Below are 25,230 nucleotides of genomic sequence, written 5' to 3'. Positions count from 1 at the left end.
AAGAGTCGGCCCGAGAATTGAACCCTGTGGCACCCCCATAGAGACTGCCAGAGGACCGGACAGCATGCCCTCCGATTTGACACACTGAACTCTGTCTGCAAAGTAATTGGTGAACCAGGCAAGGCAGTCATCCGAAAAACCAAGGCTACTGAGTCTGCCGATAAGAATATGGTGATTGACAGAGTCGAAAGCCTTGGCAAGGTCAATGAAGACTGCTGCACAGTACTGTCTTTTATCGATGGCGGTTATGATATCGTTTAGTACCTTGAGTGTTGCTGAGGTGCACCCGTGACCGGCTCGGAAACCAGATTGCACAGCGGAGAAGGTACGGTGGGATTCGAGATGGTCAGTGACCTGTTTGTTGACTTGGCTTTCAAAGACCTTAGATAGGCAGGGCAGGATGGATATAGGTCTGTAACAGTTTGGGTCCAGGGTGTCTCCCCCTTTGAAGAGGGGGATGACTGCGGCAGCTTTCCAATCCTTGGGGATCTCAGACGATATGAAAGAGAGGTTGAACAGGCTGGTAATAGGGGTTGCGACAATGGCGGCGGAAAGTTTCAGAAATAGGGGGTCCAGATTGTCAAGCCCAGCTGATTTGTACGGGTCCAGGTTTTGCAGCTCTTTCAGAACATCTGCTATCTGGATTTGGGTAAAGGAGAACCTGGAGAGGCTTGGGCGAGGAGCTGCCGGGGGCAGAGCTGTTGGCCGAGGTTGGAGTAGCCAGGCGGAAGGCATGGCCAGCCGTTGAGAAATGCTTATTGAAGTTTTCGATAATCATGGATTTATCGGTGGTGACCGTGTTACCTAGCCTCAGTGCAGTGGGCAGCTGGGAGGAGGTGCTCTTGTTCTCCATGGACTTCACAGTGTCCCAGAACTTTTTGGAGTTGGAGCTACAGGATGCAAACTTCTGCCTGAAGAAGCTGGCCTTAGCTTTCCTGACTGACTGCGTGTATTGGTTCCGGACTTCCCTGAACAGTTGCATATCCCGGGGACTATTCGATGCTATTGCAGTCCGCCACAGGATGTTTTTGTGCTGGTCGAGGGCAGTCAGGTCTGGGGTGAACCAAGGACTGTATCTGTTCTTAGTTCTGCATTTTTGAACAGAGCATGCTTATCTAAAATGGTAAGGAAGTTACTTTTAAAGAATGACCAGGCATCCTCAACTGACGGGATGAGGTCAATGTCCTTCCAGGATACCCGGGCCAGGTCGATTAGAAAGGCCTGCTCACAGAAGTGTTTTAGGGAGCGTTTGACCGTGATGAGGGGTGGTCGTTTGACTGCGGCTCCGTAGCGGATACAGGCAATGAGGCAGTGATCGCTGAGATCCTGGTTGAAGACAGCGGAGGTGTATTTGGAGGGCCAGTTGGTCAGGATGACGTCTATGAGGGTGCCCTTGTTTACAGAGTTAGGGTTGTACCTGGTGGGTTCCTTGATTTGTGTGAGATTGAGGGCATCTAGCTTAGATTGTAGGACTGGCGGGGTGTTAAGCATATCCCAGTTTAGGTCACCTAACAGAACAAACTCTGAGGCTAGATGGGGGCGATCAATTCACAAATGGTGTCCAGGGCACAGCTGGGAGCTGAGGGGGTCGGTAGCAGGCGGCAACAGTGAGAGACTTATTTCTGGAGAGAGTAATTTTCAAAATTAGTAGTTCGAACTGTTTGGGTATGGACCTGGAAAGTATGACATTACTTTGCAGGCTATCTCTGCAGTAGACTGCAACTCCTCCCCCTTTAGCAGTTCTATCTTGACGGAAGATGTTATAGTTGGGTATGGAAATCTCTGAATTTTTGGTGGCCTTCCTGAGCCAGGATTCAGACACAGCAAGGACATCAGGGTTAGCAGAGTGTGCTAGAGCAGTGAGTAAAACAAACTTAGGGAGGAGGCTTCTGATGTTGACATGCATGAAACCAAGGCTTTTTCGATCACAGAAGTCAACAAATGAGGGTGCCTGGGGACATGCAGGGCCTGGGTTTACCTCCACATCACCCGCGGAACAGAGAAGGAGTAGTATGTCTGTTCTAATCTTATTTAGAACACAGACAGTAACACACACACACAGTCACATGCACACGTCTCGTGCAAGCAGTGGCAGCACGTCTTGGGTTATTTTGTTGCAAATACACACAGCCACTCACTGATGCTCTTGTCTTTGTTTATTATGGAATGAGCTTTTCATACACTCTCTCTTTCTCTCTCCCCTTTATCTCTGTCTCTCGCTCGCTCTTTCGCTCGCTCTCTCCCCTCTCTCTATCTCTCTCTCTGACACACTGTGGCCCTTGTCTCTTGTCTGTGTTGTGTTAGGAGCAGTCGTTTCAGCTGCAGGGCTTCAGTGCCTCTGCTCCCTCCCTGTGTGCCAGTCCCAGTCTGCGCCAGCTACCCAAAGCCAACCTCCACCCTCCAACCCACGCACACACTCATACACACTCTCAGACACCTCACACACACCCCTACACACACTCACAAAACCACCACCATCATCAGCGTTGCCATCGCTCCTACTCAAACTCCGATTCCATCTCCCAACGCCACTACCAAGGTAGGACAGTAGGACTCTTCATTTGTGAGTGTGTGTGGGGACTCTCCTGTTTTGAAGGGCAGATATTAGTGTGTGTGTGTGTGTGTGTGTGTGTGTTTCTAGCTGTGTGCAGCTATGCGGAAGCCTTCTTCCTGTGTTTGTTCTCACTGTGGGCTGCTGCTGTCATTAGCCACGGAACAGAAAGCGCTGTGTTCTCAGGCTCTCCTATCTCCTCTCTCGCTCTCTTCATTTCATCTTTTGCATGTTCACTATTCATCCTTTCATTCCACGGCATCGGCAGAGATCGTTTTAATCATTCCTTGATGGTCTTTAATCAACTGTCTTCTGTTATTTCATCCTTGTCTGCCTTCATGCGTTTGTTAACTCTTGGTCTCAGCCATCATTTGGATTAGCTGTGTTTGCCAAGAAGCTGCAGAGCAGAGAGAGGTTTGTCACTTATCAGGCGATGCACTTCAATCTATCTGGGATTGTGTGTGTGTGTGTGTGTGTGTGTGTGTGTGTGTGTGTGTGTGTGTGTGTGTGTGTGTGTGTGTGTGTGTGTGTGTGTGTGTGTGTGTGTGTGTGTGTGTGTGTGTGTGTGTGTGTGTGTGTGTGTGTGTGTGTGTGTGTGTGTGTGTGTGTGTGTGTGTGTGTGGATGGATGGATGGATAGTTTTGAGATAATGGGATGACTAAGTTTGTTTCCTTTGTTTCTGCTTTCTGCCTCTTCTCTTCCTCTCTGTATCTGTCTGTCTGTCTGTCTCACAGAGTCTTCCCTGGGCTCTGTATTTGGGGGTTCCACACAGAGGTGAGTTGTCTCTCTCTCTTCGTGATAACCGTTGTTCACTCACAACCCTATAGAGCACATGATCTCATCTGTCACTGACTGCTTTTTGATACACATACCCATAGTAACACACCTTTTCCTTTAAGCTAGGCTGAATGTTTCTCTTCACCTCTTTCTCAGTGTGGATGAGGAGCTTGGTGAGCTGTGGAGGCAGGAAGAGAGGCAGCGGCTGGGTGAAGAGAGAGAGAGGTGGAGGGAGGAGAGAAGGACGGAGGGACTGAGGGGTGCTCCCCCCGGGGAGGAGAGGGGGGAGAAGACAGGAAGGCCTCTGGGACGCACCTTCAGCTTCCTGCGCAAGATGGCCGTCCAGCGCAAGGTGAGAGAGTGAGAAAGAGAGAGAGAGGAGAGTGTGGGTGTGTGTTTCTGAGTGTCTGTGTCTCTCTGTGATTGTGGGTGCATGTGGATGTGACCCTGTCACAGCTGTCACTATGCAGTAGAGTACTTGAGTAGAGTGCAGGACCATCTCTGAGGACAGAGAGTTGGAGTTTGGTAGTAGGCTAGCTTCCCCTGCAGTGTAGAGTCCCAGCAGTGAACTTCCCCCAGAGAGGAAGTGACAGTATCTGCTTTATTTAGATTCAGCTGTGAACCACCCCCGATATCAATTTTACCACAACCAAGGCAAGGCCCTCCAATTCAACACATATGCTGTTTGCCAAGACTGTAACACAATGTTACAGCAATGATATATGTACAACAATATTGTCAAAGCAGTAACCACAACAGTATTATTCATTATGTTGGGCGAGGCTCTCTCTCTTGTGCTGCTTAGATTATTGTTGACGATATCTGGCTAGCTGAATTGCAACATGCTCTTGATTTCTGATAGAACATTTTTAAGTGTTTGTACTAGTGGGTTGTGTGTGTGTGTGTGTGTGTGTGTGTGTGTGTGTGTGTGTGTCTTTATTGTAATGACAATCTTTAAACAGCAGGGGGAGACTCTGTTTTGGGAGTTGGATATGATGAGTGAAGTGGAATAAGCAGCACTGTGGCCCTCAGCAGGATGATGTATGGCCAAGTTGATGATTTAGGCATTCCACACTTGAACTGAACTTGGGTACAGCTGGTGTTCTTGTATGTGTGTTATTTGTGTCCTACTAATCTCTGGTGGACAGACGGACGTCTCATAACTAGTATCAAGAATCTGATGCAATTACGCAAGATTTAAATTCTGGGTTTCAGAGATTACTGTCCTACTAATAAGCCCGACCAAAGAACAGTATGCACCATTACACTTTTTGGAAAATGTATATTTTCTTTTGACATGTAACACACTCATATACGTAACATTTGATGTATTCTTGTCTGTATATTGTTTAATAATAAAAAAACTAAAAGCAAGGGAGACTAAAAAAAATGCCCTACCAGTCCCTGATTTAAGACCCTCTGGGTTGCCATATTCCTCCGAGGTCCTTATCACGGGGGGTTGCCAGATTGTGCCCTCCATCCCAACTGATAAGAAATCCCACTGATGTCACAGGGACGTGGCTGTGATTTTGATGATCAGTAGTTCATTGACGCAATGACATCATCGCCTCCGACTCAGATGGCCTGTTAGAGACAGACAGCTGCTGGCCCTGTTTGATGGAGCTATTTCTGGTCTGTGACAACAGCCATCGTGTGTTTGTGTGTTTGTGTGTGTGTGTGTGTGCCTGCGCACGTGTGTGTGTGTGTGGTGTAACCAGGTATGTGAGGTTTGTCCACACCCTTGGTGCTGTATGTTTAGTGGCTACTGGACTCCAGACCATAAGACCGAGATGAACGGACAGACAGACAGAAAAGAGACAAATAAGAGAGAGTGAAAGAGAACAGAAGAGTGAAAGAGAACAGTAGTCAGAAAGAAAGAGACTGAGCTCACTTCTCCAGACCTTTCCTCTCTACAGCAGTTATGAGCTCTCTCTCTCTCTCTCTCTGTCTCTCTCACTATAACATGTGACGTCTCAAGAAGTCAGCATGTGGAGGAGTCTACTTTGGAATGTAAATCAGTGTGCTTCTGCTGTGTGTCTACAGGACAGTCTGTATTCCTACTGACCTCAGTGTTATACAGAGCTGGCTGAGCTGGCTCTATATGTTAGACAGAGACATCTGGTGGCTTTAGATTAAGCCCAGTACTCTCATAATGATAATATGTCATGTCTTTCAGACTGGAGGGAGCTGAGAACAGAACACATTACAAGATCACAAGTCTGTTATTCATATACTCTTAGAAAAAAGGTTTCTTCGGCTGTCCCCATAGGAGAACCCTTTTTGGTTCAAGGTTAAACCCTTTTTTGGTTTCAGGTATAACCCTTTTTTGGTTCCAGGTATAACCCTTTTGGGTTCTACATAGAACCCTCTGTGGAAAGGGTTCTAACTGGAACAGAAAGGGTTTAACCTTGAGCAAAAAGGGTTTAACCTTGAACCAAAAAGGGGTCAAGGTTTTTTCTAAGAGTGTACCTGTACAAATGTGTCTTATACTACTCTGAACAAAAATGTAAACACAACATGCAACAATTTCAAAGATTTTACTGAGTTACAGTTCGTATAAGGAAATTGAAATCAATTAATTAGGCCCAAATCTATGGATTTCACATGACATGGGTTGGCCTGGGTGGGCATAAGCCCCCACAAAAGGGCTTTATTACAGAAATAAATACTCCTCCGTTTCATCAGCTGTCAGGGTGGCTGGTCTCAGACGATCCCACAGGTGAAGAAGCCGGATGTGGAGGTCCTGGGCTGGCGTGGTTACAAGTGGTCTGCGGTTGTGAGGCCGGTTGGATGTACTGACAAATTGGAGGTGGTTTATGGTAGCAAAATTAACATTAAATTATCTGGCAACCGCTCTGGTGGACATTCCTGCAGTCAGCATGCCAATTGCACGCTCCCTAAAAAACTTGAGACATCTGTGGCATTGTGTTGTGATAAAAATGCAAATTTTAGAGTGGCCTGTTATTGTCCCCAGTACAAGAAACGCCTGTGTAATGATCATGCTGTTTAATCAGCTTCTTGATATGCCACACCTGTCAGGTGGATGTATTATCTTGGCAAAGGAGAAATTCTCACTAACAGGGATATACATTAATTTGTGCACAAAATTTGAGAGAAATACGCTTTTTGTGCAAATGGAACATTTCTGGGACCTTTTATTTCAGCTCATGAAACACGGGACCAACACTTTACATGTTGAGTTTCTATTGTTGTTCAGCGTATGTTGAGTAGGAGGAAGTTATGTCTGTAGATAGACACGACCCTCGCTTAAGAGCAAACACATCTGGACAACATGTGTCTTGGTTTTGTTGGTGTGTGTTCACTGTGTCCCAGGGGAAGTGTGTGTGTCTCACTATGTTTAACAGTGAATGTACTTAACAGTTTTGTGTACATTTAAAAAAATGTATTGGTATTTAATAACTCTTGGCCAAAGTCACTATTTTCCCTTCAATCCCTCATTACCCCTCTCTTTTCCCCGCTCTCTCTCCATTAGCTCAATCTCTCTCTTTCCCAACTGGGCAGTTACTGCTTCGGGTGGCAGGATTGCATCAGCAAACTGGCTTTTCTCCTCCACTATCCCTCTCTCCCCAGCCCCCTCTCTCTCTCCGTCACTCCACCCCCACTCCTCCGTTCATTTGTCTCAATCCCACACCATTTTCCTCCCTCAATGCCTCCGCTTCTCTGCGTATTCTCTCTCTCTCTCTTGCACCCCTTTCTGCTATTCTTCTCTGCATATTCTCTCTCTCTCTCCCTCCCTTTCTGCTTTTCTTCTCTGCGTATTCTCTCTCTCTCTCTCTCTCCCTTTCTGCTATTCTTCTCTGCATATTCTCTCTCTCTCTCCCTCCCTTTCTGCTATTCTTCTCTGTGTATTCTCTCTCTCTCTCTCCCTTTCTGCTATTCTTCTCTGCGTATTCTCTCTCTCTCTCCCTTTCTGCTATTCTTCTCTGCGTATTCTCTCTCTCTCTCCCTTTCTGCTATTCTTCTCTGCGTATTCTCTCTCTCCCTCCCTTTCTGCTATTCTTCTCTGCGTATTCTCTCTCTCCCTCCCTTTCTGCTATTCTTCTCTGCGTATTCTCTCTCTCTCTCTCCCTTTCTGCTATTCTTCTCTGCTGTCCCATCTACAGTCCCCTCTCCATTTCTCTCCCTTTGCTTTTCTCTTCACCCTTTCATATATCCCCTTCTTCCTCCATCTTTCCATCATTTTCTATTCTCCCTCCCATTTTCAGTGTCTGATAATCTCTCTCCGCTTCCTCTCTTCACCACTCTTTATCCCACCCCCTTCAACCTCCCTCTTTCCAACTCTCGCTCTCTTTTCCACTTTTATCTGCCCTATTCCAAATGTCCATTCTGAGGTAGTGGGAGTTTTTAAACAAACTGAGGCAGGCAGAACAGCGGATATGAAACTCATAAAGAAGCCTGCGGAGGGCCAGAGAATATTAGCCAAGCAAATATACCCTGCCTGATTAAAGCTGCCCACGTCTCGCACCACAGCCGTTACATATCCTCTAATATCCTATCATACCAACATGTTCACTACTAACTGCTCTTAGCCTCTCTCCTCTGTCCATTCCCCACCATCACTCTCTTTATCTCTCGCGGTCTTTGTTTTTCCATTCATCATATCGGAAACTCTTATGCGAAGGGTGATGTCATGTTATAGATGCTTATAATTGTTTATGAGGACTCTTTCGCTAAATGACGTGCTCCTCTTTTCTGTTTTGAAAGGGAATACTGTTGCCCTCTTATCACGCTGTTACACATTTTCTCATTCTCTAACACCACACACACACACAGACACACACACACACACTCTCTTTCTCTCACTCACTATGTATTGTGAGGCATTGTTGTCTCCCTCACAATAACTCTTCAGAGGGTTAGTGTGTGACAGTGTCACTTAGTGACTTGTGTGTGATGTTGGTTGACTATGCTCAATAGAAGTATTGTACAATTTCCAACACCTGTGTGTTATATCATACCACCCAAGTGCCGCCAGCCATCGCACGCACACGCTCACACACACGCACGCATGCATGCAGTCTCTCCCACACACACGCACGCATGTACGCACACGTGTGTGTGTGTGTGTGTTTGACAATTGGCAATTGGTATCAGATGAGGACTCATGAAGAGAAGATGACGACCTGAGAAGACGGAGGAGGAGCTGGAGAGGATCACAGTGGAGAAGGAAGGATGCAGATAGCCCTCAACTGAACCAGAGAAGAAGAAGAAAGAGAAACAGAGAGTGATAATGCATAGTGCATGCTCAGAGAGGTGGAGACAGAGAACGTCCAGTAAAGTAGAAATTGTGTTGAAAGCAGAGAGACTGAAAACGAGTGGGAGGATGAAGAGGCAAGGTCACACAGGCACAGTCCTGTTAGAGAGAATGAATGGTGTGATATTGCAGTTTGTTGGACCGAGTTGTACAGAGGTCCATTGGCTGTGGGTGCATGGTTGGGCGTTTTCCTCTCTCATTGCTCTCTAAATGTAGCCCTGGGCCACTCTCCTTATTTAACCTCCCCTTCTCCCTATTTTCCTTCTCTCCATCTTAACATGCCCTCTATCCCTTTACTATTCTTCTCTTTTCCTTGTTCTATTCCCAAATACATTCACCTTTACTTTTTACAGTCCACATTTTGCCTTTAAGGCATCACCTCCCAACAGATGGTATCTCTCCCATGCATTGCCCAAATGGGAGGTTTTCATAATTATGTTTTTGCCACGTCAACAGGCAAACTCACATTATGTGGCTCAAGTAGCACAGTTTAATAATTGAGGTTTCAAACAACTATAATCTGAATTGTGCTGTAAATGTACAGTAAAACATTTGGGGCCACCATAGACTGTACATGGGCACAACTCATTTAGCTAATCCCTAAATATGAAGCCTAGGTTTACACTCCGAGAAACCTTCACCTCCAGAGGTGTGGTTCCAAAAAAATATAGCCACAATCTGATTATTGGCTTTTCATTACGTCTCTTTACCCAGTGGGCGGGTTAAGTACTCAATACTAATCTGTGGTTGGTGAAAAGAAGGAAAGGGGGTGTTTTGGTCTGAATAGCTCCGCATTCAGAGGCGCGGCTTAAAAATGTTCGCTCCTCCTTCAGAGTGCCGAGTCTGAATTTCCTGCATGAGAAACGGTTCAGTTGTTCTTCGAGGCAGGCCCGTACTCAGACATATGGAGAAAAGTTGACGGATTCGCCTTCCATGCGCTATTATCTGACGTCGCCTGTTCCACTGGAAATGTTAAACTGGGATTTTATCTTCGTTTAAGAAAACATTGTAATAAAGTGAAAGAGAAGGATTGGAGATCACCTTTGATTTAAATTGAGGATCAATCTCTGTTGATCCCGTCCTCGTTATGTCCCGTGTTACTGAACCGCTGCCAAAAACGCGTCAAGAGAGAATGAAAGAAATCAATTTACGGGTGAGTTTGAATCGTCATATGGATATATAACTGTTCAATAAAGTATTCAATAGCATAGATAATACATTTGCATTTTCAATAACGATTTGTTAAAATGTAGAAGGCCACTAGTAGCCTATATCAATAGTTCTGTAACATGGGTTATTCTAACATGTATAATAGCCTACATGTGTTTATTATATAAATACATAATGATGTCTTTACAGTAAAATACAGCAATGACTTGGAAATCCCCCATTTACTTATTCCGGGTATACCAAGATGAGTAGGGGAAACGAGGGGGCTCCCTTAGACTCCTGCTTTGTATGGTGGCACCTGGCAATGTAATGAAACAACCTTTTTAATAATGATTTAGACTACTATTAATGCTAATGATTTTGTCTACTTTGTCAATGTTTGTCCCGCCCGTTGCATATCATAGAAAACCATATCGCTTGGCAAAGGGGTTGCATAGTGCGGCACAGTAGCCAAAGCTTGAGACCTCGAACACGTTGTCCGAGATAGAGGAAATAGTTTGGGGGAGGGGGGAAAAACCGCAAGTGTGTGTGCCTGTCATTGGTCTAGTCATGGACTATACGGAATATTACGGATCAATAATATGTCGAACAGTAATTGTAAAATGATGCAGTTACGCTATTAGACACATGACACGTATTCAAAAATGAATATTGTGCAACTGTTTTCTGAGAGAGACCGTTGCAAATGCTCTATAACGGTATACGTCAAAGAGATGCCTATAGCCTATTCTTATAATCATTGTATTTGTTATAACATCTCCCGGGATCTGTTGTCTGTCTTCGCCATGTGATTTGGTTGCTGCAGCATGATGATAAGGATACATTGTTTCTGTTTCGCAGTAATTGTATCATGCAGTCTAAAAGTGACAAGGGTGGATGGACTATAGCACAGTTGTGGATGTGTGTTGCCACATATGCTGCGGAGTACTAGGTCAGACACTGATACTGACATATCCACATTTCCATAATACAAGTATGTTTATTGAGTCTTTACCATGGTTGTTGTCAAAAAGTAGTTTCTCAATAGCACCCCCCCAAGAGTATCTAGAACCTAAAAGGTTTATTTGGCTGTCCCCATAGGAGAACCCTTTGAAGAACCATTTTTGGTTCCAGGTAGAACTCGTTTGGTTCCAGGTAGAACCCTTTTGAGTTCCATGTAGAACACTTTCCACAGAGGGGACAGCCAAAGAACCCTTTTGGAACCCTTTTTTCTAAGAGTGTATGGCATGGCTAAAAGATCAGAAGGTTGAATGTGTTTGTGTTAGTTTACAAATGACTTCTTGTCTTGTGTATCTGAGTTCTACTAAACATGTGTGGTCATGTTGTTTACTGTCTCTTCACACCTGTTTAAATTAGAAGCATTTCTACAAGTTTAGCATCCGTTTAGTCCATGTCATCTGTTCACTTCCCTTTCCCAGCCTTCTCTTCTGCACCACTTTGGATCCAGATCTGGACCAGGTCTTAGCTTTAACAAAGTCCTCTGAGTATCATTTTATTTTATAGTCTTAGAACATGGTAATAGTACATATCCTTCCTCTCTCTTATAGCCTGTCTACCCCCCCTCCCCGCTGAGGGTGTGTATAACCTGTTGGCTTTGTGTTCCTGGTTTGTGACAGGTTATACAGGTGTAATATGATCCTCTTGCTTTATGCCTATCATTATTGCAGCAGTTTTAATTAATCATCTTACTGCTTCCTGATCAGAAGGTAAAATGTGTGTGTGTGTGTGTGTGTGTGTGTGTGTGTGTACAGTGAATGTGTGCTACTATCTCTGTGTGATGTGTACTGTGAGGTTGGTTTGTGTGTATTCTATGATACCTTATCTCACTGCTTTGTGTGTGGTTGAAGTCAGAGCTCAGATGTTTACAGGGAAGTGTACAGTTCCTATGGAAACACAAGTGTCAATGTAGTTCTGTCTTGCGTAGCCTTTTGTTTGGTCAAACTTTAATGGAGAAGGCCACAAGAGAAGGATTTGTTAGAACAGGATAGTGGAGAAAGTACAGCTGTTGTGGGCATAGATTGTAAGACCCAACCAAGTAGTCAGAAGTCCAAACATATTCACCAATGGCAACATTACTAACTAAAATCACATTGTGTGTGTGTCATTGTGTTGAGGGGAAATGTTAGTGGGTGATGCCCACTGAGTCAGAGAGGTTAGAGTGAGGGATTTCTGTGTGTGCATGCGTACGTATTTGTTTGAATGTGAACGTGTGTGTGTGTGTGTGTGTGTGTGTGTGTGTGTGTGTGTGTTCTTCGTCTGACTGTGGGATTTCAGCCTTTTGGCCAAAGCTAATTTAGCATCCCAGTGCCGTGACCTCCACCCCCACTAGAACAAGCAGACCCAAACACACATGCCAGCAGATGTGACTGGTGGAAAGGCATCAGGGCTGGCATGCATAGTCACACGGAGCCACATGCCAATACAAACTCGCAGTGCCAGACAATCACATATGAAATACTCCAGGGCTCAATGTCTACACATACACTGACAAATGCGCACACACACACTTCTGGACTGTGTATATGTGTGAGAGAAAGAGATTTGACATTGGCATACATTTAGATTAGGCAGAAATCCCATGTTTCATGCATTTCACAACCCAACCCTTTCTTTTCTCTTGGGGGTTCCATTGCTGTTCATTGGACCCTATGCACCCCAGCAAAGTTGCACATCATTGGGTAGAATGTGGGGCAGGACAGAGCAGGGATTGTGATATATACAGCCCTGGGGGAAGATGAGAGAAAGAGAGCGGGAGTGAGAGGGGGTTTGAGTGAAATAGATGGAATTGGAGAGGTTGGGAAGGGATAGCGGACGATAGAGAAAGATATTGTGCCTGTGTGAGAAAGAGGGAGGAAGCTCTCTTGTCAGTTGTCACAGGGTCTCCATTGTACCATTTGGGGAATGGCTCTGACTGGTGGGCTTTTCCCACATTATCTCTCCCTCAATGCTGTGCCAATAACTCACTGCACACCTATGTTGCTTTAGATATATTCTATATATTTAGGGCTTTCCTATTGCCGAATCATATATCAGAGTTTTAAATCTGTCTGGAAGACTAATATTATGAGATGTGTAGTTGACGTAGGCTGAAAGTGTCTGGGTGAGTCAGAAAGACAGGAGATGAGTCAGTCCTTGCCGTATATATCTGTTTGAGACAGGCAAGGAGTGTCTGTGTGATCAGCCTGTTGTATTCTCATTATGAACTCTAGTGGTCGGTGCCTCCAGGAAAAATAGCTAGGAGTCTAAATTGAAGACCTACACTCTTAGCATTGCACGCATGCACACACACACTCCAGTTGTCAGACTGACACAGTGCGCTCTGTCCTTAAACCCAAGGCCATAAACTCCGTAATCTTAAAGAAGCCTTTTCCTGATCATGTGACCTCAGAAACCTGCAATCTGACCCCCCCTCTCCACTCCCCCCGGTCTGCCAATATGACTTATGACCTGTAACCAGAGGTGGGACCAAGTCATTGTTTTACAAGTAACAAGTAAGTCTCAAGTCTTAGCACTCAAGTCCCAAGTCAAGACAGTCAAGTCTCAAGTCCTAAACTTTGAGTTTTGAGTCCTAAACAAGTCATAATGTGCTCTTCACCAAATGTAATACCATTTCATATTTTTAACAAGAGTAATAGTTAGTATATTACATTTATGCAAATCATGAATGCTTTTAAATATATATATTTATTACTTTCCAAATAAACGTTACATTTCCATTGAAATATATGGGTAGCCATGAGAAAGACCCTCCCCCCAATAGTGATCGACTATCGAGGATCGCTATGGGGCGCAATCGGGCGATGTAGGCTTGGACACAATCGCCCAACCTTGTTTTAGGATCAGCAGTAACATCAGGCAGGATTTAGGCTACCAACTGCCTAGCCAGTTGTAACTCAATGTTCACATTCCCGCACTGACTGACTGTGTGGAGGCTCATTGATTTAACGTTACGCTAGCCTACATGATACACTGTATATAGCTGTCGGCTATATTAACCACGACTTACCGTTCTTTGTGCAGTTTTAAATGTCGAACAAAGTTGGAAATTGTTGCGCCTCCCGCATGTTTTGCAAGTTGCAATCCGTTTTTTTGTTGATACAGCATCGTCTTTATATCCGAAAATAATAATTTTGGGTATCATCTTTCCAAGGGCTCCATCTGAATTCACCTGCTGACGTTCCTCTGCACTGCCACGCACAACTTTTTCTCAGCTGGCACAATTTGATTGACTGCTGTCCGATTTAAACTGTAATTTGTTAAATGAAGAGTTGATGCACTGCACACTTTTTTAATAGCATCATTTTAATATTTGGGCTTGGGGAGGGTATCAAGTCAGTTTGAGTCAAAAGGCTCAAGTCCAAGTTAAGTCATGAGTCATTCGTGTTAAAGTCAAAGTCGAGTTGCAAGTCATCATATTTGTGACTCGAGCCTGACTCGAGTCCAAGTCATGTGACTCAAGTCCAAACCTCTGCTTGTAACCATTCCTTCTTCAGATCTGCAGCCCAATGAGGGGAGACAGATGGAGACCATTGAATCACAATGGATAAAATATTTTAAAAACTAAGGAGTTGATGATAAATTTTTTTGTTACAGCAAATCAAGTCTGACATTTTAAAGTAGAAAGCACTAACTTTAAAAGCCTTTTTAAACCTCATACACTACACGTTTGGATTTCCTGATGTGCAGGAAAATTCTTAGCAACAAAAGAATGATCAAATTAAGATCCCACATCTGTATGTGACATGCTGAAAGACAACAATTAAAGTGGGGAAGCAAGTGAGCGGATGTCATTATGTACTCTTAAAACCCAAAATATATAAAATATGTTTTACCTAATCAAAGCGGCATGTAGACTTCATTCATTAAGGTTAAATGGTGACCTGTTGGTTCCATTCATGCTATTTTATAGGGGCCCAGTCCTAGATCAGCTTCTGTTTCAGACAGTGCCATAGAGAGGCCATTCTTCAGTGCAGACTCATAAAGTGGACATGCATCATATGTCTGCAGGCCCAGGAATAAGGAGTGCCCAGTTAATGGGCCTGAACCGCTCGGTCATGTGACAAAACAGACCATACACTGTACAACATACATGCACGCTAGAGGTCGACCGATTAATTCGGGCAGATTTCAAGTTTTCATAACAATCAGAAATCAGTATTTTTGGGCGCCGATTTGCCTATTTTTTAAATTTATTTTTTAATTACACCTTTATCTATTCTTTATTTAACTAGGCAAATCAGTTAAGAACACATTCTTATTTTCAATGACGGCCAAGGAACATTGGGTTAACTGCCTTGTTCAGGGGCAGAACGACAGATTTTCACCTTGTCCAACGCAATAACGACCTGCCTCTCTCTCGTTGCACTCCACAAGGAGTTACGCGAATACAGTAAACCAAGGTAAATTGCTAGCTAGCATTAAACTTATCTTATAAAAAACAATCAATCATAATCACTAGTTAATTACACATGGTTGATGATATTACTAGCTATTATCTAGCGTATCCTGCGTTGCATATAATCTGACTGTGCATACAAGTATCTGATTGAGCGGTGGTAGGCAGAAGCAGGCACATAAACATTAATTCAAACAGCACTTTAGTGCGTTTTGCCAGCAGCTCTTCGTTGTGCGTCAAGCATTGCGCTGTTTATGACTTCAAGCCTATCAACTCCCGAGATGAGGCTCGTGTAACCGAAGTGAAATGGCTAGCTAGTTAGCGCGCGCTAATTGTCGTTGTGTTGCTGGTTGTCGTTGTGTTGCTGGTTCGAGTTCAGGGAGGAGCGAGGAGAGGGACGGAAGCTATACTGTTACACTGACAATACTAACGTGCTTATAAGAACATCCAATAGTTAAAGGTTAATGAAATACAAATGGTATAGAGGGAAATAGTCCTATAATTCCTATAATAACTACAACCTAAAACTTCTTACCTGGGAATATTGAAGACTCATGTTAAAAAGGAACCACCAGCTTTCATATGTTCTCATGTTCTGAGCAAGGAACTGAAACGTTAGCTTTCTTACATGGCACATATTTTACATGGAACATATTGCACTTTGTTTTTGCCTTATTTAAACCAAATTGAACATGTTTCATTATTTACTTGAGGCTAAATTGATTTTATTTATGTATTATATTAAGTTAAAATAAGTGTTCATTCAGTATTGTTGTAATTGTCATTATTACAAATAAATAAATAATCAGCCAATTATTCGGTATCGGCTTTTATGGTCCTCCAGTAATCAGTATCTGCGTTGAAAAATCATAATCGGTTGACCTCTAATGCACGCACACAAACATTTGTGTTCATGGGTTACTACTACACATGAAAAGTTCTTCCCATGAGGCTAAGGCCTGTTTTAAATCAAATCAAATCAAATTTTATTTGTCACATACACATGGTTAGCAGATGTTAATGCGAGTGTAGCGAAATGCTTGTGCTTCTAGTTCCGACAATGCAGTAATAACGAACAAGTAATCTAACTAACAATTCCAAAAAAAAACTACTGTCTTATACACAGTGTAAGGGGATAAAGAATATGTACATAAGGATATATGAATGAGTGATGGTACAGAGCAGCATAGGCAAGATACAGTAGATGATATCGAGTACAGTATATACATATGAGATGAGTATGTAAACCAAGTGGCATAGTTAAAGTGGCTAGTGATACATGTATTACATAAGGATGCAGTCGATGATCTAGAGTACAGTATCTACGTATGCATATGAGATGAATAATGTAGGGTAAGTAACATTATATAAGGTAGCATTGTTTAAAGTGGCTAGTGATATATTTACATCATTTCCCATCAATTCCCATTATTAAAGTGGCTGGAGTAGAGTCAGTGTCATTGACAGTGTGTTGGCAGTAGCCACTCAATGTTAGTGGTGGCTGTTTAACAGTCTGATGGCCTTGAGATAGAAGCTGTTTTTCAGTCTCTCGGTCCCAGCTTTGATGCACCTGTACTGACCTCGCCTTCTGGATGATAGCGGGGTGAACAGGCAGTGGCTCGGGTGGTTGATGTCCTTGATGATCTTTATGGCCTTCCTGTAGCATCGGGTGGTGTAGGTGTCCTGGAGGGCAGGTAGTTTGCCCCCGGTGATGCGTTGTGCAGACCTCACTACCCTCTGGAGAGCCTTACGGTTGAGGGCGGTGCAGTTGCCATACCAGGCGGTGATACAGCCCGCCAGGATGCTCTCGATTGTGCATCTTTAGAAGTTTGTGAGTGCTTTTGGTGACAAGCCGAATTTCTTCAGCCTCCTGAGGTTGAAGAGGCGCTGCTGCGCCTTCCTCACGATGCTGTCTGTGTGAGTGGACCAATTCAGTTTGTCTGTGATGTGTATGCCGAGGAACTTAAAACTTGCTACCCTCTCCACTACTGTCCCATCGATGTGGATGGGGGGTGTTCCCTCTGCTGTTTCCTGAAGTCCACAATCATCTCCTTAGTTTTGTTGACGTTGAGTGTGAGGTTATTTTCCTGACACCACACTCCGAGGGCCCTCACCTCCTCCCTGTAGGCCGTCTCGTCGTTGTTGGTAATCAAGCCTACCACTGTTGTGTCGTCCGCAAACTTGATGATTGAGTTGGAGGCGTGCGTGGCCACGCAGTCGTGGGTGAACAGGGAGTACAGGAGAGGGCTCAGAACGCACCCTTGTGGGGCCCCAGTGTTGAGGATCAGCGGGGAGGAGATGTTGTTGCCTACCCTCACCACCTGGGGGCGGCCACTCAAAAGTGTGCCCACACACACACTTTAACACCCAACAGAGACATAATCACACACACATGGACACACCATCTCACCTTCTGTCGACAGATTACACACACTGTCATTGTGGTCACCAGTGTGTGACTGCACCTGTGTAAACAGTGTTGCTTTAGGGGGCTGTTCTCACAGTCAGCCTGGTAACGGACAATGGGTTCACCTCACAGCAGCTGACTAGACTGGTAGGGGAATGGGCCAATCCCATGGGGAGGGAGGAGAGAAAGTGAGAGAGAAGGAGGACTAGAGATTGAGGAAGAGGAGAGCGACAGGTTTGATTGGCTACTCAGCCACATAGCTCCAGCCAAACACCATGTTCCCCACTAACGTTTCTTCTCTACGGTCATAGAGCAGTGGAAGACTTCCGTTTGAGTTGTCAGGATAGCGAGTGAATTCGAAGGGGGGACAAAAGAGAGGGAGGAAAGAAAACATTTAGGAGAAATAAGGATAGGTGGAGGGGTGCTTAGTAGTCTGTAGGTAAAGGACTTTGTATAGGGGGTTTGGGTGTTGCAATAGCTAGCATTTTATTACAGTTGTTTTCTTTGGAGTCTTAGCATTGCCTTTGTGAAACCCCTACTAGAGGTAACTGAGTGGGGGTCAGGGGTGGAACCCAAACTAACTAAAGCCAGAGTCACAGGAAGTGAACTCATCAGAGAGCTTCTTAAAACAAACAACACCCTGTGTGAACCTGATGACTCAGTCAATAGCCCCAGTTCCCCCCTCACCCTCCCCCTGAGTGGCTGCTACTGGGTTGAGTCTGCTACAGTAATTACCCAACAGACTGAAATACTGTAGCTTCATCACAGTATCCTGGCTTTCATAAACACTGATTTGAATAGAAGGATTACTAGTGAAAACCTATCTAGTCATACCTATCAGGGGAAAATGCACAAAAGGAGACTATAAATTAGGGCTGGAGTCAAATATTGATATAATTTTGTCCAAAATGTATATTGGGATATGTAACTACATAGATTTCCCCTGATCACTAATATAAATTAATATTAGTGCATAGCCTGTAATGGCTCTCTCTGACCATGCTGAAATGACTGTCAAGGCATAGATAGTTATCACATCTGGAGCTGAAAGGACCTGGCCTACCATCTGAGCTCGGTCTCCTCTCTCCTCCGTCCTCATCACGGACAGACAAAAAGGCACTCTTCTATCAGGGATCATCATTTTGAATTGAAGAGGTGCACTAAACTGGAATATACTTCAGTGAAAACAGTAGTAACCCTAAATACCCAGATACCTCTGTTTAGTAGGCTAAAAAAGACCAAGAGCATTCCATTTTATGTTTTGTCCTGCGGTCACCGACAACAACGAGACAGCCTATAGGGAGGAGGTCAGAGACCTGGCCGTGTAGTGCCAAAACAACAGCCTCTCACTCAACGTGATCAAGACAAAGGAGATGATTGTGGACTACAGGAAAAAGAGGACCGAGCACGCCCCCATTCTCATCAACGGTGCTGGAGTGGAGCAGGTTGAGAGCTTCAAGTTCCTTGGTGTCCACATCACCAACAAACTAACATGGTCCAAACACACCAAGACAGTTGTGAAGAGGGCACGACAAAACCTATTCCCCCAAAAGATTTGGCATGGGTCCTCAGATCCTCAAAAGGTTCTACAGCTGCACCATCGAGAGCATCCTGATTGATTGCATCACTGCCTGGTATGGCAACTGCTCAGCTTCCGACCGGAAGGCGCTACAGAGGGTAGTGCGAACGGCCCAATACATCACTGGGGCCAAGCTTCCTGCCATCCAGGACCTCTATACCAGGCTGTGTCAGAGGAAGGCCCTAAAAATGGTCAAAGACTCCAGACACCCTAGTCATAGACTGTTCTTTCTGCTGCTGTATGGCAAGCGGTACCAGAGTGCCAAGTCTAGGTCCAAGAGGCTTCTAAACAGCTTCTACCCCCAAGCCATAAGTCTCCTGAACATCTAATCAAATGGCTACCCAGACTATTTGCATTGCCCCCCATCCCCCTCTTTTACGCCGCTGCATGTACATATTACCCCAACCCGGTGCCCCCACACATTGACTCTGTACCGGTACACCCCCTGTATATAAGCTCAGCAAAAAAAAGAAACATCCTTTCACTGTCAACTGCTTTTATTTTCAGCACACTTAACGTGTAAATATTTGTACGAACATAACAAGATTGAACAACTGAGACCATAAACTGAACAAGTTCCATAGACATGTGACTAACATAAATGGAATAATGTGTCCCTGAACAAATAGGGGGTCAAAATCAAAGTAACAGTCAGTATCTGGTGTGGCCACCAGCTGCATTAAGTACTGCAGTGCATCTCCTCCTCATGGACTGCACCAGATTTGCCAGTTCATTCTGTGAGATGTTACCCCACTCTTCCACCAAGGCAACTGCAAGTTCCCGGACATTTCTGGGGGTAATGGCCCTAGCCCTCACCCTCCGATCCAACAGGTCCCAGACGTACTCAATGGGAATGAGATCCGGGCTCTTTGCTAGCCATTGCAGAACACTGACATTCCTGTCTTGCAGGAAATCATGCACAGAATGAGCAGTATGGCTGGTGGCATTGTCATGTCAGGTTCATGTCAGGATGAGCTTGCAGGAAGGGTACAACATGAGGGAGGAGGATGTCTTCCCTGTAACGCACAGCGTTGAGATTGCCTGCAATGACAACAAGCTCAGTCCGATGATGCTGTGACACACCGCCCCAGACCATGATGGACCCTCAACCTCCAAATTGATCCCACTCCAGAGTATAGGCCTCGGTGTAATGCTCATTCCTTCGGTGATAAATGTGAATCCGACCATCACCCCTGGTGAGACAAAACCGCAACTCGTTAGTGTGCGTTCCTGGTGTAACTCGGGCAGTTGTTGCCATCCTGTCCCTGTCCCACAGGTGTGATGTTCGGCTGTACCGATCCTGTGCAGGTGTTGTTACACTTGGTCTGCCACTGCGAGGACGATCAGCTGTCTGTCCTGTCTCTCTGTAGCGCTGTCTTAGGCATCTCACAGTACAGACATTGCAATTTATTGCCCTGGCCACATCTGCAGTCCTCATGCCTCCTTGCAGCATGCCTAAGGCACGTTCACGCAGATGATCAGGGACCGTGGGCATCTTTCTTTTGGTGTTTTTCAGAGTTAGTAGAAAGGCCTCTTTAGTGTCCTAAGTTTTCATAACTGTGACCTTAATTGCCTACCGTCTGTAAGTTGTTAGTGTCTTAATGACCGTTCCACAGGTGCATGTTCATGAATTGTTTATGGTTCATTGAACAACCATGGGAAACAGTGTTTAAACACTTTACAATGAAGATCGGTGAAGTTATTTGGATTTTCACTAATTATCTTTGAAAGACATTGTCCTGAAAAAGGGACGTTTCTTTTTTTGCTGAGTTTTGTCTCACTATTGTTATTTTACTGCTGCTCTTTAATTACTTGTTACTTTTATTTCTTATTTTCATCCATGTTTTTTTAACTGCATTGTTGGTTAGGGGCTTGTAAGTATTCGGCGCATGTAACTAAGAAGATTTGATTTAGTTGATAGTTAGCATGAAAAAATAATGATTAAATATGTTTATTGATTACGAAAAACGGATTTCCCCTGATGAAGATGCCTCTGTTATTTTATGTTGTTGTGGTGGAAATAGCTGTAACCATAAAACACTTGTATGTGGACTCCTACTGTGCAATAACTCTCTCTCTCTACTGTTTATGTGTGCCATACCTTTTGTAAGGAATTGTTCCATAAGTCAGTTTGTGCGTGTATATAATATGTGTGTGTTCAGATGTAGGATCTTAATTTGAGCCAGTTTGGTACAGCAGGAAAGTAATCCTTCAAAAACAGGAAATGTTAATTATTATGTAGATTATAATGAATGAACAATTTTGTAGGGGTTATGTTTTTCACAACGGGAAAATCAAGTCTGAAATTACTCAATGGAAATTATAAACTTCAGATACCTTTTAAACCTCAAAAACATTTCAAGTTTAAAATGTTGTGCATTGCAGGAAAGTTCTCCTGCAACAGGGTGATCAAATTATGATCCTACATGTGGGTGTGGGTGTGTAGCTGTACTCATTATTAATGAATGTGCCCTTGGGACAGTCAGGTGCTAACTAGGGGGCAGATATTAATTTTCCCACAGAACTGTGTGGGTGTGTGGCCTCGCCTCACATCATCAAGGTCATAGTGTACTAAGCCTCATGATAGATGCCATCTGTCTCTGATACAGATGTAGGATCTTTATTTGATCACTCTTCTGTTGCTGCAAATTTTACTGCACAGCAGGAAATGCAAACTTGTAAGTTATTCAAGGTTTAAAAAGGCTTGATTTGCCCTAATAAAAAAAATATCAACCCCTGCAAAATATTTCCATGAATTATAATCCACATTGTAATTCACATTTCCTATTAATGCAGGATTATTTTCCTGGTGTAGCAAACTGGCTCAAATTAAGATCCTACATCTAATAGTCTCCTCACCCACAGGAACATGCAAAGGATGGACACGTTCCCGATATTATAATGACCACCTTCCCCTGCGACAACACACATACAGCACACAAATACTATAGCCATACCTCCCCTTTGCTGCCACACAAACGCACACCCATATGCATGCACGTACTGAATGCACACACATGCACACGTACACACTAAGATGAGAACTATGGATCCACACACTCAATGACTTTTTTCGATACATTTAGTAACCCTTAGGATACAGTTCTAAACACATCCAGTAGTTCTCTTCCCCAGTGTCTCCAGTTTCTCCATCTCTCTTTGTGTTCTTTGTCTGCTCTCTATTTCTTTGTTCCTCCATCAATACACGCTGAAATCCAGTTACCTGCTAGGCTCTCTCACTGTGTCAGGTATTCTCTTCTCCTCTTTTGTTTCCTCGCCACATCACGCTCTCTACCTCTCTACCTCTCTCTGGGGTTCTCTCTCTTCCACCTGTATCCGTTTCTCCATCTGTCTGCTCCCCCCCCTTCATCCCAGACCCATTTTATTTCTTGCTTAGGTCTCTCTTTTTCTCCCTCACTCGTTTCAGCCTCCTGCTTTCGTGGGTCTTCCCCTCCAGGCCTCTCGCTCTTTCCTAGGTATCTCGGTTTCATTCTCTCTCCTTCCCTCTTACTCTCTCTGTTAGTAATCCTCCATCTCCTCTTAGGACATATATTTGTCTAGACAGTGTATACCTTCATAACTTCACTCCTTTTTGTTGGGTTTAGGCAGACTCTCCATGCTGCTCCTTGCTACTGATGATCTCGTCAAGCTGCTACACTTCATAGTGTAGCTATTCCATCACTCTTTTTAATGTCTCTCATACGTGCTATGGGGATTGGTGACTGTGCTTGTTCACAAAGATCATTCTGAGGATATTTAATTACCCATTAGCTATCATTTTTTGTCACTATGCTGCTGATGTCATCTGAAATGAGAGAGACAACAGACAAGCTCATTGTTATGGCCCATTAACCAGGGCTCCGTCTCTCTCAGCCTCACTCTCTCTGCTACAGGGGACAGTAGCAAGCACACTCTCTCCCATAATAAGACGCCCCCCCCTCTCCTCCTCTCCTAGAACAGAGGGACTGACCCTCTTCACGCATGACACAGGGTTAACTTGAAGGAGATCCTGGGCTGCCGCAGACCGATTGTGTAGCAAGCAAAGGCAAATGGCTTTGTTCTCCCAGTGTATGTCCATGTGCTGACTACCACTAACTCTGTTATGGCAGTCCACTTTCCTGTGACGTCGCAATACACACAGGACAGCCCTTCCTGCCTGACACACCTTGGTTTAGTTAGCTCAACTCGAATAAAGGCAGACTGCACAATGGGTTTTGATTGTTTACATATGTCATTTGAGGAACATAATCTCATTGGGGACCACTGGCATATGTCCCTGTAAATTTCAACCTATATCAATAGCGTCATGTTTACATTTGTTTTCAGATTCAACTTAAGTTTCTGTATGCAGGTCATTCTAGTGTGATTATTCTGTGAATCTGTTGTATGCGTTTCTGTTCCTTTGTGCACTAATGACTTTCTATCTCATTAGTTAGTGATGTCATTCTGAGGTTAGTTGACCACGTATTCACCCTCCGATTAGACTGTGCTTATTTCGCTTCAGTGAGCTGACATCACACAATACAGTGCCTTGCAAGAGTATTCATCCCCCTTGGCGTTTTTCCCATTTTGTTGTATTACAACCTGTAATTTAAATCGATTTTTATCTGGATTTCATGTAATGGACATACACAAAATAGTCAAAATTGGTGAAGTGAAATGAAAACAACAACTTATTTTTTTTTTTTTATTAAAAAAATTAAAAAACGGAAGAGTGGTGTGTGCATTTGTATTCACCCCTTTTGCTACGAAGCCCATAATATCTGATGCAACCAATTACCTTCAGAAGTCACACAATTAGTTAGATTGCACACAGGTGGACTTTATTTAAGAGTCACATGATCTGTCACATGATCTCAGTATATATACACCTGTTCTGAAAGGTCTAGAGTCTGCAACACCATTAAGCAAGGGGCACCATGAAGACCAGGAGCTCTCCAAACAGGTCAGGGACAAAGTTGTGGAGAAGTACAGATCAGGGTTGGGTTATAAAAAAATATCAGAAACTTTGAACATCCAACGGAGCACCGTTAAACCCATTATTAAAAAATGGAAAGAATATGGCACCACAACAAACCTGCCAAGAGAGGGCTGCCCACCAAAACTCACAGACCAGGCAAGGAGGGCATTAATCAGAGAGAGAGGCAACAAAGAGACCAAAGATGAGGAAGGAGTTGCAAAGCTCCACAGCGGAGATTGGAGTATCTGTCCATAGGACCACTTTAAGCCGTACACTCCACAGAGCTGGTCTTTACGGAAGACTGTCCAGAAAAAGCCATTGCTTAAAGAAAAAAATAAGCAAACACGTTTGGTGTTTGCCAAAAGGCATGTGGGAGACTCCCCAAACATATGGAAGATGGTACTCTGGTCAGATAAGACTACAATTCAGCTTTTTGGCCATCAGGGAAAATGCTATGTCTGGCACAAACTCAACACCTCTCATCACCCCGAGACCCATCCCCACAGTGAAGCATGGTGGTGGCAGCATCATGCTGTGGGGATGTTTTTCATCAGCAGGGACTGGGAAACTGGTCAGAATTGAAGGAATGATGGATGGTGCTAAATACAAGAAAATTGTTGAGAAACCTGTTTCAGTCTTCCTAGAGATTTGATACTGGGATGGAGGTTCACCTTCCAGCAGGACTATGACCCTAAGCATGTTGCTAAAGCAACACTCAAGTGGTTTATGGGGAAACATTTAAATGTCTTGGAATAGCCTAGTCAAAGCCCAGACCTCAATCCAATTGAGAATCGGTGGTATGACATAAAGATTGCTGTACACCAGCGGAACCCATCCAACTTGAAGGAGCTGGAGCAGTTTTGCCTTGAAGAATGTGCAAAAATTCCACTGGCTAGATGTGCCAAGCTTATAGAGACGTACCCCAAGAGACTTGCAGCTGCAATTGCTGCAAAAGGTGGCTCTACAAAGTTTTGACTTTGGGAGGGGCGTGGGAATGCACGCTTAAGTTAACTTTTTGTGTCTTATTTCCGGTTTGTTTCACAAGAAAAATATTTTGTATCTTCAAAGTGGTAGGCATGTTGTGTAAATCAAATTATACAAACAAAATCCATTTTA

The 25,230-nt window shown here is 44.1% G+C and overlaps 1 protein-coding gene across 5 annotated transcripts in view; it reads left to right on the top strand.

The window, feature by feature from the left end:
* Positions 1-25,230, top strand: part of LOC112222864 (rho guanine nucleotide exchange factor 2-like) — a 65,373-nt gene that overhangs the window by 15,442 nt on the left and 24,701 nt on the right. For 2 of the 5 annotated variants that reach the window (XM_042304657.1, XM_042304659.1), the window contains exons 4-6: positions 2,305-2,539; positions 3,286-3,325; positions 3,485-3,680. In XM_042304657.1, coding sequence (XP_042160591.1) covers positions 2,305-2,539; positions 3,286-3,325; positions 3,485-3,680 — 471 coding nt within the window. Of the gene's footprint in view, positions 1-2,304; positions 2,540-2,697; positions 2,966-3,285; positions 3,326-3,484; positions 3,681-9,458; positions 9,757-25,230 lie in introns of those variants that run through there. The other 3 variants (XM_042304658.1, XM_042304661.1, XM_042304660.1) reach the window with 3 other exon arrangements.

The sequence above is a fragment of the Oncorhynchus tshawytscha genome, linkage group LG23 (assembly GCF_018296145.1).
Source record: "Oncorhynchus tshawytscha isolate Ot180627B linkage group LG23, Otsh_v2.0, whole genome shotgun sequence".
Taxonomy (NCBI): Eukaryota; Metazoa; Chordata; class Actinopteri; order Salmoniformes; family Salmonidae; genus Oncorhynchus; species Oncorhynchus tshawytscha.
Note: the sequence above shows the minus strand (reverse complement) of the source record. Positions and strands in the feature narration are given on the sequence as shown.